Source organism: Camelus ferus, chromosome 19, assembly GCF_009834535.1.
Source record: "Camelus ferus isolate YT-003-E chromosome 19, BCGSAC_Cfer_1.0, whole genome shotgun sequence".
Classification (NCBI taxonomy): domain Eukaryota; kingdom Metazoa; phylum Chordata; class Mammalia; order Artiodactyla; family Camelidae; genus Camelus; species Camelus ferus.
Genome location: NC_045714.1, coordinates 2,205,924 through 2,223,798, shown reverse-complemented (window position 1 = coordinate 2,223,798; position 17,875 = coordinate 2,205,924). Strand labels below are relative to the sequence as shown.

At 40.0% G+C, this 17,875-nt stretch overlaps 1 protein-coding gene across 2 annotated transcripts; it reads right to left on the bottom strand.

Annotated features, from left to right (window-relative positions):
* Positions 1–1,571: 1,571 nt before the first annotated feature.
* Positions 1,572–8,509, bottom strand: PI3 (peptidase inhibitor 3). 2 transcript variants are annotated; one of them, XM_032461159.1, is made up of 4 exons: positions 8,237–8,509; positions 8,094–8,142; positions 1,965–2,084; positions 1,572–1,727 (listed from the first exon to the last, which is right to left on the bottom strand). In XM_032461159.1, exons 1-4 carry the CDS (start codon positions 8,350–8,352, stop codon positions 1,701–1,703), a joined length of 312 nt encoding a protein of 103 aa, XP_032317050.1. In that variant the 5' UTR covers positions 8,353–8,509; the 3' UTR covers positions 1,572–1,700. The 2 variants fall into 2 exon arrangements, with proteins under 2 accessions (XP_032317050.1, XP_032317049.1); XM_032461158.1 differs by lacking the exons at positions 8,094–8,142; positions 8,237–8,509 and adding an exon at positions 3,070–3,621 and having other exon boundaries at positions 1,965–2,233.
* Positions 8,510–17,875: the final 9,366 nt, after the last annotated feature.

Here is a 17,875-nt window from a genome sequence, read left to right as displayed (position 1 = left end):
TTACTGAGTGGTTTAATTGTGTTGATATTATAAGTGGGAATATTTTCCTTTTCCATTTTCTAGTTAGTGCCAGTTTATAATAAAAGTAGGATTTATCATCACTTACTAACTGTGTGTCTTTGGGTGTTTAGCGAAACTTTCATGGCTTCAATCTTTTAATAAAAGTAAAGATGTATATACTACCTGTCTGAGAGAGGGCTAATGAGAAAAAAGATAAGACAATGCATATAATATACTTATTATAAGATCTGGAACAGAGAAAACATTGAAATACAGAAATGATTCTTAACCACCAATGGTATATTATGTATTTGTCATGCCAGAAGTTCAGACACTGCTTTTGCCTACATACAGAATGCACAGTCCAGCCAATCCCTTGGAGAATGAGAGGAGACCCCTGGCTTGTAGCTCCTGGAAGAGGGACTAAGGGACACTGTGCCCTCAGTTCTCTCACTCCAAGCCTCTGTCCCTCAACCTTCACTCACAGCAGGAGCCCCACTCACACACACACACACACACACACACACACGCACGCACGCGCATGTGCATACACACACACATACACAAACACGCACACACACACACGTACACACACAAAAGAAGTGTTTCAGGGCCAGAAAATCAGGGCTGAACTGTACTTCCAGAATAATTTCATCCAACCCTCCTCAAGTTGGATAGACTACTGAGGCTCAGAGTGGGAGAAAGATTTGTCTGAGGTCAACCAGCAAGCGGAGAGGAGGCTGGGGCTGGAACTCCGGTCTCCTGACTCCCAAACCTGTGTCCTTCCCGCCCCTCTCAACCCAAAATGCTCCCCCTCCTTGGCTTTGGCCTTCCCCGAGAACTTCACTGCACAAGGGCAGTAGGGCAGGGGAGCCAACGGCAGAGCCGCGAGGTCATTCAAGTTCGCCTCACAAAACCTTCCTCTTTCTTCACTCCCGGAGTCTGCTCTATCCCAGCGTGCATGTCTCCAGAGAACAGTATTCAGCAATCACAAGAAAGAGTCAAGGACTTAATGTGTCTTGCCTCCTCACTCACATCTTAAAATAGAAAGCTGGGAGGGGAGATTGCTTAACCCAAAGGAACTATGTGTTACTGGAGGCATCTCAGGCATGAACAGGTGAAATGCTTCACTAGCAAGGATTTTCCAGCATCTGTCTTCTTGGAAGGATACAGATCCCTGGGAAACATGAAAGGAAGGAGGGAGCTACAGGTGGAGGCATGAAGGTTTGCTGGTCGCACTGACGGGGCTGATCACAGCCAGGTCACAAGTAGGGGGTCAATGATGAAGGAAAGGAACTGCCTGAAATTTACACAACTTTTTGGGTTTTATTTGCCTGGTCTGCAGCCCAAGGCAAAATGTTCCCATTTCCTAGTGAAACGGAGACTGCAGTTCTTGGGTTGATTATTGGATTTCTAGAGTGATCCCCAGGAATGGGCCTCTCGTTCCTGCCTGGGCTCTCCTTCAGCTTCCAACGGGTCCCTCTTCCAGGGACCGGAAGTCCCAACACCACACCCATCTCCCCAGAGCTTCTAAGAGCCCAAAAGTCACAGGAGCCAGAAACAAATGGATCTGAAAGTGGTCTTTTATTGGAAAGTCCATGAGAGAGGCAGCCTAGGCTTGGGCATCCTGGATGAGAAGAAGAGGGGTAATGTAGGAGAGGTTAGTGCTGCAGGAACCAGGGCCTGCTTCCCTGGGGACTTCAATGTGCAGCAAGAATGGACTCCATCTGGTAGAAGAAGAGAGAATCAGAGATGTGACTCGGCAAGTCAGAGCACTCAGAGGCAGTGCGGGGCAGGGCTGAGTCTACACATCACCCTTCTCGGGACCCCAGTTAGAGCCTCTGAGTCCCCTCAGTCTCTCCGTCACCTCCCTCTATCCTCTTCCCCACCAATGTGGGATCCTTCCCCACCACCCAGCCTCCCTGTGCCCTCAGGGGTCACTTCTCCCTCCACCCAGTTCTCACCTCAGCTGGGGAGCATCGCCACCCGCGAAGGCGCATCGGACAGCACTTGTAGGGCCATGGACAATCGGAATCGTTCACACACTGCTTAGGGAGATTTGAATCATCCCACTCGGCCAGCATCTCGGGGCAAAAACCAGGATTAGTGTAGAGTTCCATTAGATTTTGTCCCTTAACTGGATCTTGTCCTTTGACTGGATCTTGACCTTCGACTGGATCTTGACCTTTGACCAGACCTCTGCCTTTATAAACACCCTGACCTTTAGGACGACCTGTTGAAAGAAGAAATATCCTCACATTTAGACCAGGTGCCTGGTTCAACTATCTAGTCTTTCCTCCAAGTCCAGCCACAGCTCACTGCAGTGTCCCTCAGACAGGGACTCATGGTAGAGGAGGGTCACCAGCGCTAGCTGAGGTCTGCGCTCTTGGAAGGCTTTTCTGGGCCTTGGGGAAAGGGTCTATGGGTCCACTTCTCCCCTCTCTCCATTCTGGGTCCTGGGACTCTCATGAGGAGATTCCAGACTGGAGCGACTTCCAAAGGTGACAAGGACACATTGTCATCTTTGAGGGAACTGAGTGGAGGGAAAAAGCTGTGAGACACCTGCCAGGAGACCCGAGCTCCAACCTGGTCCTGGAGATTGCCTTCACAATTCCTCACCCCTCTCTAGAACTCAATGTCCTCCTTAGGAAAATAAGAGTCTTCAAACTACATTATTTCTGAGTCCCTGATAGTCCCTAACCTCCTATTCGAGGACTGATGACTTAGGTGATTTTACAGGGCAGACAGGCAGGGGACAGACTCCATACCAACGGCCCAGCTTCAGGCGATGCCTCACTTCACCAAACGTTCTGTCCAAGTACCAACACTTGAGGCCAAGTCTACATCACCATGTTTCTTCCACAAATAGCGCTGATATCTCAGTCCTGGGGTGGAAAGCATGTGGAGCCCACTGGGCAACTTCCTACTTCTCTGGATACACTGGAAACCTGCTGTCCAGGCTGAAGTCTGGGCTCTGGCCCGGCTTGCTGCTCCAGAAGTGCTCCCTCTAAGGACCCAGGCTGCCCCCAGCAGCCTCTCCTTCAACCCAGCCCTGTCTGGGCCACTCACCTTTTACAACAGCTGCCTCGGCTGCCAGTGTCCCAAGGACGAGGAGCACCGCCACCAGGACCAAGAAGCTTTGGGACCTCATGTTGTCAGGAAGGTGTATGGCTAAGAGCTGAGGTCAAGCTCTGTTTTATGCAGCCCCAGCTTGGCCTGGTGCCAAGGGCGGGTCTGTGGTTTCACAAGGGGCAAGACCTAGGTTTTTTAGTTCTACCAGGAAATACCTACCTCCATCCTGGGAGGGATCTTGTGCCTTTCCTCAAGGATTATTAACAGGGAGAGATGGCAGGTAGTGTTACACCATCTCTGAGAGCCCCAAGAGCTATCTCACTTTCTCACCAAGAAGCAGAGCTGGCTGGCCCTTGGGCCCCATTAAGATCAAATTCTTCATATTTAGAATGAATATGAAGCCCAATGAAGAGAAAGGAAATCACCCAAGGTCATTCAACAAGTCAGCAGTAGGTCCAGCTCTGTTTTCAAAGCCGAGGTGTTCCCCCATTACTCCCTGTTCTCGCAAGCCCCAGCCAGACCTACTCGAACAGTTTACCCTTCCCAGCATGAACCTGGGCTTTCCTTTCATTCTACCCTGACCCCAAGAAGAACTCTTGCAGGCAAGTTTGCCTTGAACATCTAATGACTTGATCACTGTACTTTTCCATTTCACAGGTAGTCTCTGAGATGCACCAGCAAAGTAATAGGGAAGGTGGAATTCTAGATCTGGAATGGCATGATACCCTTGGAATCACAGTGAGAAAGGAGAAAACACTCATAAGATAAGAAGAAGAAAACAGAAATCACCTATAATGTAGACATCTGCAGTGCCTATATCTAACCTGCCTTCCTCCTTCTTAGAACAGTACTCTGTTTCTCCTGAAGAACTCTTGTTTCTTGGTACCATCAACCTATGAATCCAGTGGGGGCTGCTAATCATGAAAGCTTGACACCTTTATTTGAATGGACACTAAGGGGAAGAGTGAAGTCCCTCCTTTTGATAAAGGTGGTAGAAATGAGCCTGGGAACTCCAGGAGCTATGGTTCCAGTCTGGGAGGGGGATCAACTTTTTGAGGAAAAAATGAACCTAATTCACTTAGAAAAGAAGAGGAATGATGGAAAGAGAGGATTCTAAAGGCATCAGCCTTCATTCCCCTTTACCTTGAGAGCAGCTCTTTCCACACCCTTCTGTCAGTTAAATTATGACTTAATAAATTGGCTTCCTGCCTAAGCTAGTCTGAGTTGGTATATGGTCACTGCTACCATAATTGAGAGTAATAAAAATACCCAGATTGGGTATTATCAGGGCCAGAACCTGAAGTGTGGAAATGACTGAGTTGAGTTCCTGGTGAGACAGGAATGAAAGCAAACTAATTATTTTATAGTAAACCAGTTGTTGAAATCTCTATTCGTTGTCTCTTTGGACTCAGACCACATGTCAACCAATGCTGAAACATTAAGGAGATATAAACAAATTTCAGAACATTGGAGGTTGTAGACTACTTAAAAAAAAAATCTCATTTCAAAATAAATTATCAAACCAAAAATGTGTGTAGAACATATCTCTATTCTTTAAAGAATTAAAGCATCAAAATGGCAGACTGTACTCACCTGCCAGATTTTAAAAAAAAAAAAGCCTATTTCCTGTATTTGTGCCATATTGACCCTCGCTCTTCCCCAATTTTTTTCCCTCTCCATCCTCCCCAGAGGTAACCACCTTCCTGGATTTTCTCTTAATAGGCCTATTCAAGCATCTTGTCCATTTCTTATTGGGTTATCTTTTTCTTATTGATTTATAGAGAAAATAAAATCTCACACATTACTAGTGAGAGTATATATTCATGCAACCATTTGAAAATTAATTTGACATCAGAAAGTAAAATTGAACATGTGCATATGGGTATACAAAGGTAGCTTAATGCTAGAAACTCAATTTATGTAATTCTCCACACTAATAGATTAAAGAAAAAAAATATAAGCTTAGATACAGAGCAGCATTCAATAAAATTCAAGATGCAGTTGTGATACAGAAATAGCAAAATTAGGAATGAGGAATAATTTTTTTTGGTGGACATTTATACAAGCCTCTGTTTTGTACTGAACCAGATCACTTTTCATTCCCTTGTATTCTTTTCAAATTAGATTCTTGGTGATGGAAAACGTTATGAAAACATGTATGTAGAAATCATTCTTTTAAAGTGATAAAAACTACCCTATAGCAAACATCATACATAAATGTGAAAAGTTTTAACCTCTTCTTGTAAAATCAGGAACTATCCCCAATTCTATTCAGTATTATTCTGGACACTCTATTCTATAAATTCAGACAAACAGAAGAAATAAAAGGTGTAAGTATTAGAAAGAAAAAACAAAACTGTCATTATTCATAGATTATACAATTGCATTCATAAAATTTCAAACAAATCTACAGATAAATTGTTAGAATCAATGAGAATTTATCATGGCATACAAAGAAAATACACAAAAATCAATTGTATTCTATACATCAACAACACAAATCAGTAAACAAAATTTTAATGATTTTTATAATCATATAAAAATATAAAACACTTATAAATACATTTAATAACTTTTGTGCAGAACCACTACATAGAAAATTATACAACATTAGTGAGAGATATTTTTAGCACCCTTAAATCAGAAAGGTATACCATGTTCATGGATTGAAAGAATCAATATATATGCCAATTGTCTTCAAAGTGATTTTTAGACTCAATGCAATGAAACCTCCAGAAAGGTTTTTATAAAATAAACCAAAAAAAATTTTGACAACATAATTCTAAAATGTATACAAAAACTGCCAAAGGCAAGATAGTCAAGATACTCTTGAAGAATAATAATTTAATAAGAATTGATACAGCAGATATCAAGATTTATATTAAAGCTGTAATAATTATGATAAAGTGGTATTAGAACAATGATAGATAAATATGTAAAGGAAACACTAGAGAGTCCAAAAACAGATGATTGTACATGTGAGAGCATGTTTTTAGTTTGGTTGTGTTAAAAATATTGCTACAGTTATATTAAGAAGACTGCACATAATAATATTAACATAGGTTCCCTGAGTGGTTCATAGGAGGATGCAGGTTAAGAAGGTAGATGGAAGAAGGGAAAAGGCAAATAAAAGGTAGTTTATAGCAAATAAAAATACATACATACATTCATACATACCAAAAATCTCATCATGCCTGATGTTATCCTATTACATTTATAAGTACATTAGAAAAAGAATGAATATCACTAGATCTCTGTTTACTGACTTCTTAGCGATGTCCATGAAATCTTACCAACAGAAAAAAGAAGTTGGAGAATAGTGTATGTGTTTCGATAATATTTCAGTCGAACATAGAACTCCTGTATTTGACTATGTTTAAGTATGACAACAGAAAAGCGTTTGAAGGAATACACACTGCTGTTAACACTGGTTCCATGGTAATGCTGGGAGTGGACAGGAGACAATCCTTTCTATATATTAGTTTTTCATTTTTTCACTTGTCACACTGTTTATGAAAGTTCAGTTAACAATAAAGTTAAGAAGAAAAAAGGAAATTTTATTTGAGCCAAACTGAGGATTATAATCCAGAAGACAGATTCTCAGAAAGCTCTAAGAACTGTTCCACCAGGCAGAAGTCGAAGGCAAAGGCATGAACATTTCTGAGACAACGGATCATATATCAAAATGACATGCTGATATTTTACAAAAAGTTCACCAAGGATATGTCGTCTAGGTAAGCACAAAGCAAGCAGCAAGTCCTTGACCCCCTAGAGAGCTGGGAAAGAACGCTGTTCTTTTAAGAAGTTACATTGCTAGCGTCAGAAGAAAGGAAAAATATTTATCTTTATGGTTGAGCAGGCACTCCTATCTTTGGGGAAGTTTGGTTAACGTGTAATGCAGATGCTTACTGCACATTAGGTAGGGAGGGAAAAGGCCCAAACGGACACACAGAAAGAATTGTTTTTAATAGAATGTTGTAGAATTTGTCTTTCTTCTTCTTATTTCTAGGATGCTAAATAATGAAGAATTGACCTTCAATGAAAATTCCAAAGTTTACAGAATAATTTAAATACATTGTTAATTTTCATTTAGTATTCTGGCTTTATCTCGTTATGCACTACTTGCAGATGAAAGAATGACTTTGGTTTTAGAAACACTGACACCACTGCGGGTTTGGCAATGTCATCAGAGAAAAGTCCACCAATCTCAGGGAAAAAACACCCTGAAATCACAAATATTTATAAAATATTATTTATAACACTCCATTTAAAATACATAAACCACAACACCAAATAAAAATATATTATTAGCCCAAGAAATAATTAAAAATTCAAACAAGATGCTTTATCCAGTATTAGCTTAATGGCAGGAAGTTCCATTCTTTTCCAATCATTTGGTTAAGTATAGGCCTAACTATAGGTTATACCAAATAAGTGGGCAGGTCTAATTTACTGTCACTTGAGAGAGAGAATTTTATGTTTAATTTTTCTTCTCCTGCCTTAAAATATAAATTTTATTTCATCACAACAAAATTCACCACCATTGTGATCTGAACATATCTAATAAAGAAAATAAAATTAATAAATTAGAATAAAGGATTCAAGGAATCATGTGAGTGAAGAAAAGTATAATTGACAGTTGGATCTAAATAAATGACTACATGTAACCATGAATGTACGTGTCAAGAAGAGATGCTTAAAATATTAAGTGTTGCAATGTAAAAACTTAATAGTGTGTGTCAGGTATGATTCAGATGCAGTCAGAAGAAATTACTCTAGGGAGTTCAAGAGGAAAAGAATTCAGCTATTTGTATCAGTGCATTTCATTCCGAGAACCTGAATCACACCTGAAATCCTGGACGGGAAAGAGTCTAGGAAAGACAGGCATTTGACTTACAGCCTCTGCAGGAAGACATTCTGGGAGCAGTTGAAATGCCTGTTGATTAAGCCACTGCACAGTACATGCCATATGCCTGCTCCCCCCGCCCCCATTACACTTCAAAACATCAGCAAAAACTCACCTCCCAAAGGTAAAGTGCCCGCCTTGAATGGAAGTTGAAGTGAGCCGGTCTGAGAACAAGAAAGGTAAAACACAAGTGCTGGGAGATACAGAGAAAATGCATCGGGGAAAAGAAGATGGGGTGTTTCTGAGAGAGGTTATTACACTGAAATGCTGGAGTAATATGTCTTTGTGGCAATGGCTGTTGGTGGAAGTCCTTCTGTTTCAGAGGAGTCGCTAAGAATCAGAAATCCACAATATGTATTAAGGAGACTGCCCATTATTGTAGCAACAGAGGAGGGAGCCCTTGAGCTAAGAAACTAAGAAACCTATTCTCACCTCTACCCTTTCCCCGTCCAGTAAGACACTCCTTTCACTCGCTGGTCCATGAAAATCTGATTTTAAAGAAAGAAGTTTGGAAATCACACAAACCATGTGAAAATATTCCTTTTTAAAAACAGAAATGAATAGCAAAGCTTAAAAGCGTTTAAAACAGGATTTTAAAAATCCCCAGGAAAATGTCACCACAAAGCTGAGAAAAGTTGATATTCTAAAATCAATGTTTAAAATTACTGAAGCAAATTGAAAGCATTAGGAACCTTCATAAAGTAGAAATACAGAAACTCAAGAGATAGTAAGGTAACAGGAAGATGTGAAATGTAATCTGACAGAGAGTGGAGAAATTGAAGAAAAGGACAAAAACATTTCAGAAATAAGGAAGAAAAAGGAAAAAAGAAATGCAAAGAACATGAAATCAAAATAAATAGTCTAAATATGATTACTAAGAAAGTCTTAAATATTAAAAAGTCAATGGAGACCCACCAGACACATAAATCAAGTCCCACAAAGAAGAAAACCAAAACAACAAAAGAGAATTATTTAAAACTATCATTGAGGAAAATATTTCTGAAATAAAAGAGTCCACATATTAAAAATTCACATCGTGGTAAACATAAAATGTAGGCAAGTAACATTTTTGGATTTTCAAAATAAAAATGGAAGACTTTAGGAAGTCAACACCACCCCCAACCAAAACCAAAACCAAAACAAAATCCAAAAAAAGTCAGATTGAATGCCAGCAATACTCAATGCCAGAAAGTTATGAAGCAAAACTTAGACACTGAAGGAAAGAAAGTGTGTATTGAGGATTTTTGTACAAGTAATTTGTCCTTGACGTAAAAGGCTGCAAGAATGTATTTCTAAATGTGCAAAAACTTAAGGAATGTCATTTCTAAGAGCTTTCCTGAGGAGTTCATAAGAGACAAGATTTATCCAACCAAGAAATATTTGTGGGGATTACAAAATGATTACTACAGAGCACTGAACATTTTAACCATGGAACCAAGTCTAAGACAAAGGAGTAACAAACAGTATGTAAATATGATCTGCTGTGAAAAGGCAGAAATAGCAAAACTCCCATCAAACAGGAAGATGAGGGAGGGAGAAGGTGGATCAAAGAGTAAGCTTGCTGATTGCTTTATATATAAAAACTTCAAGCCAAAGGATGTTTAAAACACCTAAGCTTCAACAACATTAAAACTTTGGTGCATCAAAGGACATCATCAGGATAGTGAGAAGATCACGTACAGAGAGGGAGAAAATATTTACAAAGCAGGTATCTGATCAGGGCCTAGTACTCAGAATATATAAAGAAATCTTACAACTCAACATGAAAAAGATGAACAACACAATTTAAAAACGAGCTAAGAACTTGACGTTTTTCTGAAGAAGCTATACAAAAGGCCAGTAAGCACATGAAAAGATATTCAACATCATTAGTCATTAGGAAAATGCAAATCAAAATCATGACAAGATATCACTTCACACCCAATAGTGTGACTGACTGTAATAAACATTTTTAATGGAAAGTGACAAGCGTTGGCAAGGAGGTGGAAAAACTGGAACCCTTGTGCATTGCTGATGAGAGGCTAAAATGGTGCAGCTTCTTTGGAAAATAGCTTGATGGTTCCTCAAAAAAGTCAGGATAGACTTACCAGATGACTCAGCAATTCCACCCCCGGATATATACCTTAAAGAATTGCAAACAGGAAGTTCCAGTCCATGACTGAGACATAGGAGGCTCCTGAGCTCCCCTCCACCCTTGGTCACACTAAGTCTACAGCTACACACAGAGCCACTCTTCTGAAAGAAATCCAGAAGCTAGCTGAGCCAATTTTACATATTGGGCAGGCAAGAAAACACTCACCTTGAAATGGGTCTTGGCACACCCTCAACTACCAGGAGCCACTAAGAACAAAAAAAGGCAGCTTGGACAACACAAAGGTTCAAGAGACAACCAAGAGCTTGGGAGGGCAGAAAGATAAGGTTCATCTTCTGCACGCGGCCACACCATCAAGACTGGGAGATGCGGCTGTTTTATCTGATGCACAGAAACCAACACAGATAGTCGAGGAAAATGCGGTCTCCACACTAGACCTTGCACATCTGGAAATGCCGTCCACATATTTGCAGGCAGCTCCCTGCCAGGCACAGCCACCTTCACTACAATCTCCAACCACTTATCCTCAGCTCTGCTAGTCCTGCCATCTCACCAGACAAATCCCAAGACCTGCTCTGGAGGGACTCCCAGCACCGAATTATGTCCCAGAAATATCAGAAAGCTTTGCTGCAACAGCTACTGGGAGGTCCCAGCTCTTTAAGCATCTCCTCTGTTGGAGTCAGATTCAGTCTCCACTGGCAGGTGCTGCATCCCCCTGAATCACACAGTAGCCCCTTCCTTTGGTCTCTTTTAAGAAATAAATGATGAGGCAAAACCGCCTGAGTCTCTGACACTTCAGGATAATTTAGTGGAGTGAGCAGTCTCCTCCTGACACCTGTAACTTGGGGGTAGGGCAGACTGGGGGGGTGGCAGGGAACTACAGTGGAAAAGGGGTTTCCTAGACAAACCTGAACAACCTCATAGCTTTGCTGTCCACGCACTGGCCTCACTGCCCTGTTCCAAGGAAGTGCCAAGGAAGTCCAGTGCCCCAGGAGGAGCCACTCTGAGTGACTTCTAGAACACTGGCCTGGAAATCAGCCTCAGCTTTGCCGCCAACTTGCTGGGTGACCCCAGGCAAATAGCTTTCCCTCTCTGAGCTTCAGATTTTGGTTTCAGTTTTTATTGAACTTGAGGGGCTCAGATGCAAAGGGCCATACTAGCTCTGACATTATGGGACTCTGAATATGTCAATTCCTCTACAAAGAATAAAATTAACTCCTCTTGAAAAAAATGAATAAAAAGAACTTATACCTGAACAAAGTTGGCTTTTAAACATTTAACTTTGGGGGAGGTTGGCTTCCTTCTGTAACTGAAGGTGGGAAATAGAGGCTAATGGATGGGAGCGGGCAAACAAGGAGCCCCACGTCTCTTCTCACCCCTCCAGGAAGACACTAGCCATGGCTCCACCCCACCCCCATTTTCTGGGGACACAGGGAAAGGGCTGCACTGGGCTGGGGTAGAACCTTGACACCAGGGCACCTTAAGTCCAAGCCAGGGCCAGTGCCCCACCTCCAAGCCTGGCAAATAAAAAGATGCCATAGTGGTGGCCGTTATTCTCATGTATATATATAAACATTTTCTATATTGCAGGCTCTGTACCAAATACAATATATGCATTATCTCATTTAACCCTATCAACAATCAGGTAGGTATCATCTACTATTTTCCCAGTTTAGCAAAACATATTGTTGAGACTTAGAGAGGTTAATAATTTCCAGATTTCTCTGGGTAAATAAGTAGGAGTAATTCATATCATTAAATACTAGCAATAACTAGTTGGAAAAAACATTAAAGGTAAAAATAATTCCTGGTCAACATTATCAAAATGCATAAAATACCTACAAATAAACACATCTAGAAATGTACAGATTTTCTGGAAAAAACCCACAAAACTTTACTAAATGACATTTTAAAAAGATACAGTTAAACAGACTGTTTGAATTTTTCGCTCTCTCCCCTTTGGAGACGGCCCGCACTCTGTCTATGGGCTGTGTACCTACTTTTACTGTAACCTGAGCACCCAATTCCCACACCTCTTTCCTTGCCTTTTTCTTGCCTTACACTCTATGCAGTATGTATCTCTCTAAATAAATCTACCTTTACTAATAAATAAATAAATAGACAGACTGAAATTTGCCATAAGCAAAAAAAAAAAAAAAAAAAGCTTTTACTTAAAAGATATGGTCTGCCCTAAACAGGAAGTCTCTACAAGGTCAAGATGTCCATCTTGGCCAACTACATTTATACCTTAAATATAATCAAAATCAAAACCTAGTGGGTTTTCCAACCTCTAATGAAGTGATTGATTAAGGTGCTGATCATCCATGGCTTCTAAAATCATTAGGTGCAAGTTTGACTGGGACTGGATATTTACAGGGGGCCAAATCATGACCCCACAGGCTATTTGCAGTTTGTACGAAAGAAAGCACCACTTTATGACAGGAGTATGAGGGGATGCCACCTAAAATGCATTAATTTCTCTTCACTGCACTAAGTGTTCCTCTTGAGATGTTGCAACACAAACACACAGCATCACCATAATATGCTCTTGTCAAGACATTGAACTTGAACCTCAACAAGCTTCATCTACAGAAAATACGAAGGATAGAGAAATAACTTGAAAGATATCAGAGGAAAGTAATGTGGGACACTCTAAAGAACAAATCATCTGTTTTGTTCAACAAATAAATAGCATAGAGAAGGAGGAGGTGGACGGGAAGGAAGAAGAGAGGTAGGAGATGGAAGGAATGTTCTAGATTAAAAGAAACTTTAAAGACACACAACCAGTGTGTGCAACTTGCTTGGACAAACCAAGTGTACAAAGTCCTTTTGGAGACAGTAAAAAAAATAGACTATTAGATGATGCTAAGAAAGTGCTGTTAATTTTGTTAGATATGACAACAGTATTGTTGAGAAATGTCCTTATTTCTTTGAGATGCAAACTGAAGTATTTAAGGGTAAAATGGGAGATGCATTGGATTTACTTTAAAATACTTCAGCCAAAAAGGTGTCAGAATACATGTGAAGGAAGTGCTGTCAAGTGTTCATTGTTGAGACTTTCAGTTATAAGATCAGTAAGTTACTGGGATCTAATGTATAGCATGATGACTGTAGCTGTCAATTCTGTACTGCACACCTGAAAGTTGCTAAGAGAGTAGAGCTTTTTTTTTCTTGCTGGATTATACTCACTCTTTTTTCCCCCAGTTCTATTAAGATAACTGACACACAGCACTCTCTGTAAGATTAAGGTGCACAGCATAATGATTCGACTTACAAACATCATGAAATGATAGCCACAATAAGTTTAGTTAACATTCATCATCCCAGATTAAACAAAAGAGGGGGAGGGTGTAGCTCAGTGGTACAGTTTTTGCTTAGCATGCACGAGGTCCTGGGTTCAATCCCCAGTCCCTCCATCAAAAAATAAAATAAATTTTAAAATTTAAAAGAAAAAGAAAGAAAGAAAAAGAAAAAAAATTAATGTTCTCACTATAACAACAACAACCACAGAAAGGTTATTGTGTGGGTTAAAGCATGTCTTAATTAACCTTGTTATGGTGAAACATAATATATATGTGTACCAAATCATCACATTATGCACCTTAACTTTACACAATATGTCAATTAATATCTCAACAAAGCTGGGGAAAATGTTGATTGTTGAATCTGGATGATGGGTACACAGGACCTCACTGAAGTATTTACTGCTTTTTTGTGGGGATATTTTTGAAAGTTTTTAAGATAATATGTTTAACAAAAAACAATTTATTTTTGAGACTTAAAAAAATGATTGTTGGAGCCACATGGAAGAATGAAATACTCGTGACCTGGACAATTGAAAATGTAGATTAATGAAGGGTAATGGACACCACCAGTGACTAAAACGTATCATAAAGCTACAATTACAAAAGCAATGATAATAAACAGCCAACAAAAAAGAAAGGAAAGTCCAGAAACAGCCCCTATTATATATAAAACTTGTGGGGTTTTTTAAAAGTAAAATTCTGATTTCCAATCAACAGCAAAAGTTTGAATTATTTACTAAATGATACTAGGACAATTGCTTAATAACTTAGAAAAAAGGTATTTCCCTATCTCATACCCCTATGTCTAGATTTCAGATGAATTAAAGAATTAACATGCTTTTCAAAAACCACAACAGAATTATAAGCAAATATAGTAAACATGCATCTGACATCCGACTCAAAATGACTCTTTTCAGCATAAAAGCAAAGGGAGAAAACACAAATGAAAAGACTGATTTGACTACCCCGAAATATAAAACTTTGGTACAAAGCAAAAAACAAGAAAACAGTAATTTGCAGGATAGGATTAAAATAAGCATTTATCAAGCTCATCTCATTCAATCCTCAGAACCATCCTATAAAATAAATATTATTATCTCTACTTTGTAGAAGAGTAAACTCAGGTTTGAAAAAAGCTAAGTAACTTGTGCAAAGTCACATGGCTAGAATCTGGCAGCACTAGGATTCAAAAGTAGGTCTGCCTGAAAAGGAGACTCACAGATGCAGAGAACAAACCAGTTAAGGGGGCAGAGGTGGGGGAGTGTGTGTGCATCGGATGTTTTATGTAATATGAGGAATATAGCCAATATTTTGTAATAACTGTAAATGGACTGTAAACTTTAAAATTGCATAAAAGTTTTTAAAAACTTGAAAGAAAGGAAGGAAGGAAGAAAGAAAGAAAAAAAAAAGAAAGAAAGGTTGGTCTGCCTGACTCCAGTTTACATCCACTAACCACTTTATCATACTGCCTCTTTGTATGACAAATTAGTAGTATCCTTAACATTTAAATAGCTCTTAAAACTCAATAATAAAAATAAAAGTATTCCCAATAAAAATGGGGAAAGTACCAAAACAAGCAATTTACAAAGAAGAAATATGGTCAGTCAGTTGATATAAACATAGAAAGAAATGCTCTCCCTCACCAATATTCAGAGAAAGGCAAATTAAAATGAGACAACGTTTTCCATTGGCAGAGATTTTATTTACTTCTTTTTTAATGTCCTGCTTCTGGTGAGTATATCTGTTAAGGATCTTCAGTTGTGAGCAACAGCAACTGAATTTTATTTTATTTTATTTTATTTTATTTTATTTTATTTTATTTTAATTGAAGTATAGTTGGTTTACAATGTTGGGTTAATTTCTGGTGTACAGCATAATGTTTCAGTGACACATACATATGTATTCCTTTTCATATTCTTTTTTATTATAGGTTATTACAAGATACCAAATATAGTTTTCTGTGCTATACAGTAGAACCTTGTTTATCTGTTTTATATATAGTGGTTAGTATCTGCAAATCCCAAACTCCCAATTTATCCTTCCACTCCCTCTTTCCCCACTGGTAACCATAAGTTTGTTTTCTATGTCTGTGAGTCTGTTTCTATTTTGTAAATAAGCTCATTTGTGTTATTTTTAAAGATTCCACATATAAGTAATATCATTATATGGTATTTGTCTTTCTCTTTCTAGCTTACTTCACTTAGAATGACAATCTCCAGGTCCATCCATGTTGCTGCAAATGGCATGATTTCATTCTTTTTTATGGCTGAGTAGTATTCCATTGTATATATATACCACAACTTCTTTATCTAGTCATCTGTTGATGGACATTTAGGTCAGCAACTGAATTTTAGACTTTTCTTTTTAGAGCTGCCTTCTCTGTCCAGGATGTGAATGGAGGGGTGGGCAGGTTAGAGGACATGGAAGAGTCCAGAGACCCTAACCTGGGTCAAGTGCTCTCACTTGTGATACGGAAATCACCTGGTGATTGGTGGCCAACTAGAATTACAGAAGATGGGGATAATGACTCCGCCAAGGGAAGGGATGCTTGGCAAACAAAAACAAGAGATGTCTATTGCAAAGCAGGTGGAGGTTCTCCTACACTCATTTCCTTCTTTCTGAAATGTAATTTGACTGAATATTCAAAGCCTGAAAAACTTCTTTTGATCTAGCATTTATTTTTGTTTGTTTTTGTTTTATTGAGGTATAATTAACATACAGCATTATATTACTTTAAGGTGTACAACCTAATGATTCAGTTTTTGTATATATTGTGAAGTGATCACCACGATAAGTCTAGTGAATGTCTGTCACCACACATAGTTACAAAATGTTTATATTTCTTGTATTGAGAACTTTTAAGGTCTACTCTCTTAGCAACTTTCAAATATACAATACAGTATTATTAATTATAGTCACCATGCTGTACATTTCATCCCCAGGACTGATTTATTTCTATAACTGGAAGTTTGTATCTTTTGACTCAACTAGCACTTCTACTCTGACAGATTTACCCTAAGAAAACAGTCATAGATGTGACTCAAAATGTATGTACAAAGATTTTGTCACAGCTTTACTTATGAAAGCTAAAAAATGGAAACCTATATGTTTCACAGTAGGGAACTGATTATAAGTGTTTCGGCATATCAGTCTTACAAAATACCATGTAACCATTAGAAGTGATGATATTGGAGGACAGTCCATGACATGGGAAAATGTCTACAAAATAATCTTAATTGAAAGGCATTTCTTCAATACACATGTGTAGTTTGCAATCAGGAAAAAAATTAGCCTCATTAAATTGTCCATCTAAATAAAGCTGCCAAGGGGATGTTAGAATTCCAAAAGTAACATCTGATCATAGAATTCAGGACCTCTCTTTTCCTGGGAGCTTAGAAGACAGCATGAGGGATTCAAGTCAAACCCAGGAGAAACTTCCCGACTGTGAGGGTTGTCCTGAACTGGAACATCCTCTTCCCCTGTCAGCATCAGATGAGGTATTGCTTCACTTCCAAGGCCAGGAACTGGATGGGGATCATGGAGAGATAATGACAGGTCTCAGTCTAGTTAGGAATTAACTGTGGGTCCTTGAGCCAGTCTCCTCCCACTTCCGGTCTACAGTTTCCTCAACTTTCAAATGGGAGGGTGGGGAGGATGGTCCTGATCTCTTCCGGTCCGGGTAAGGTACTGTGGTTCAATGTGGTTCCTGTGTGGGGCCCCTTAGTACTCTGAGCACCCAGCTGTCTGCCTTCTACCAAATACTGGAGCCAGATGATGTGAAATCTAAGGTGGGGTCCTTAGCTGAGTTGATTTTTTTGCTCAGGATCCCCTAAGGCCAGGGAAGGGGGTCCCAGAGGCCACCCACACCTGCTGTGACCAGCTACCTCAGCTAAATCAAAACCCCTGCTCCATCCACCCCTGACCACTGAGCCAGCCCCAGGCAGGGGGCAGTTCCAGCAGATGCCACTGTAGGTGACCTCACCAAAGGCGGGGAGGTCTCTCCCTCTCCCACCCACGGGAGTCCAAGAGGAGAAGCTAGGGCTTCTCCACTCACCGTGCCAAACCGGGCCAGCCTTCTCCAGCAGAGAGCTCTGACCCTAATCCTAATGCTGCCTAGGCATCCGAACTCTGCAAACCCCTCCTTGCTATTCAGAGCTGACTTCTACCCTCTGACTGAGCCATTACTGGGGCTTCGAGATCTAGAGAACCAGGAAAGGGAGTATCTGACTCAATAACCTTCACCCTTTATATAGATGAGAAAAACTGAGGCCCAAAGAGGGACAGGACTTGTCCAAATCACAGCCCAAGTCAGCGATACAGGCAGGACTGGATTCTAGCCCCCAACACCCAGGGTTGCCCCCACCCACCATCAATTCTTGCACAAGTGCCCTTCCACTGAGGCTCTTGGGCAGGGGGTGTGGCCAGGACAAGACAGACACGTCCATCCACCCCATCCTTCCTCCCCTGACTCAGTTGCTCTAACGTCCCTGAGGCTGCAGG

Excerpts from the sequence above, each read along its gene's own strand:
- PI3 (XM_032461158.1), bottom strand. The coding sequence starts at position 3,151 with ATGAGGTCCCAAAGCTTCTTGGTCCTGGTGGCGGTGCTCCTCGTCCTT. Across the intron at positions 2,234-3,069 it reads CGAGGCAGCTGTTGTAAAAG|GTCGTCCTAAAGGTCAGGGT; the intron begins GTGAGTGGCCCA and ends TTCTTTCAACAG. Across the intron at positions 1,728-1,964 it reads GGCGATGCTCCCCAGCTGAG|ATGGAGTCCATTCTTGCTGC; the intron begins GTGAGAACTGGG and ends TTCTTCTACCAG.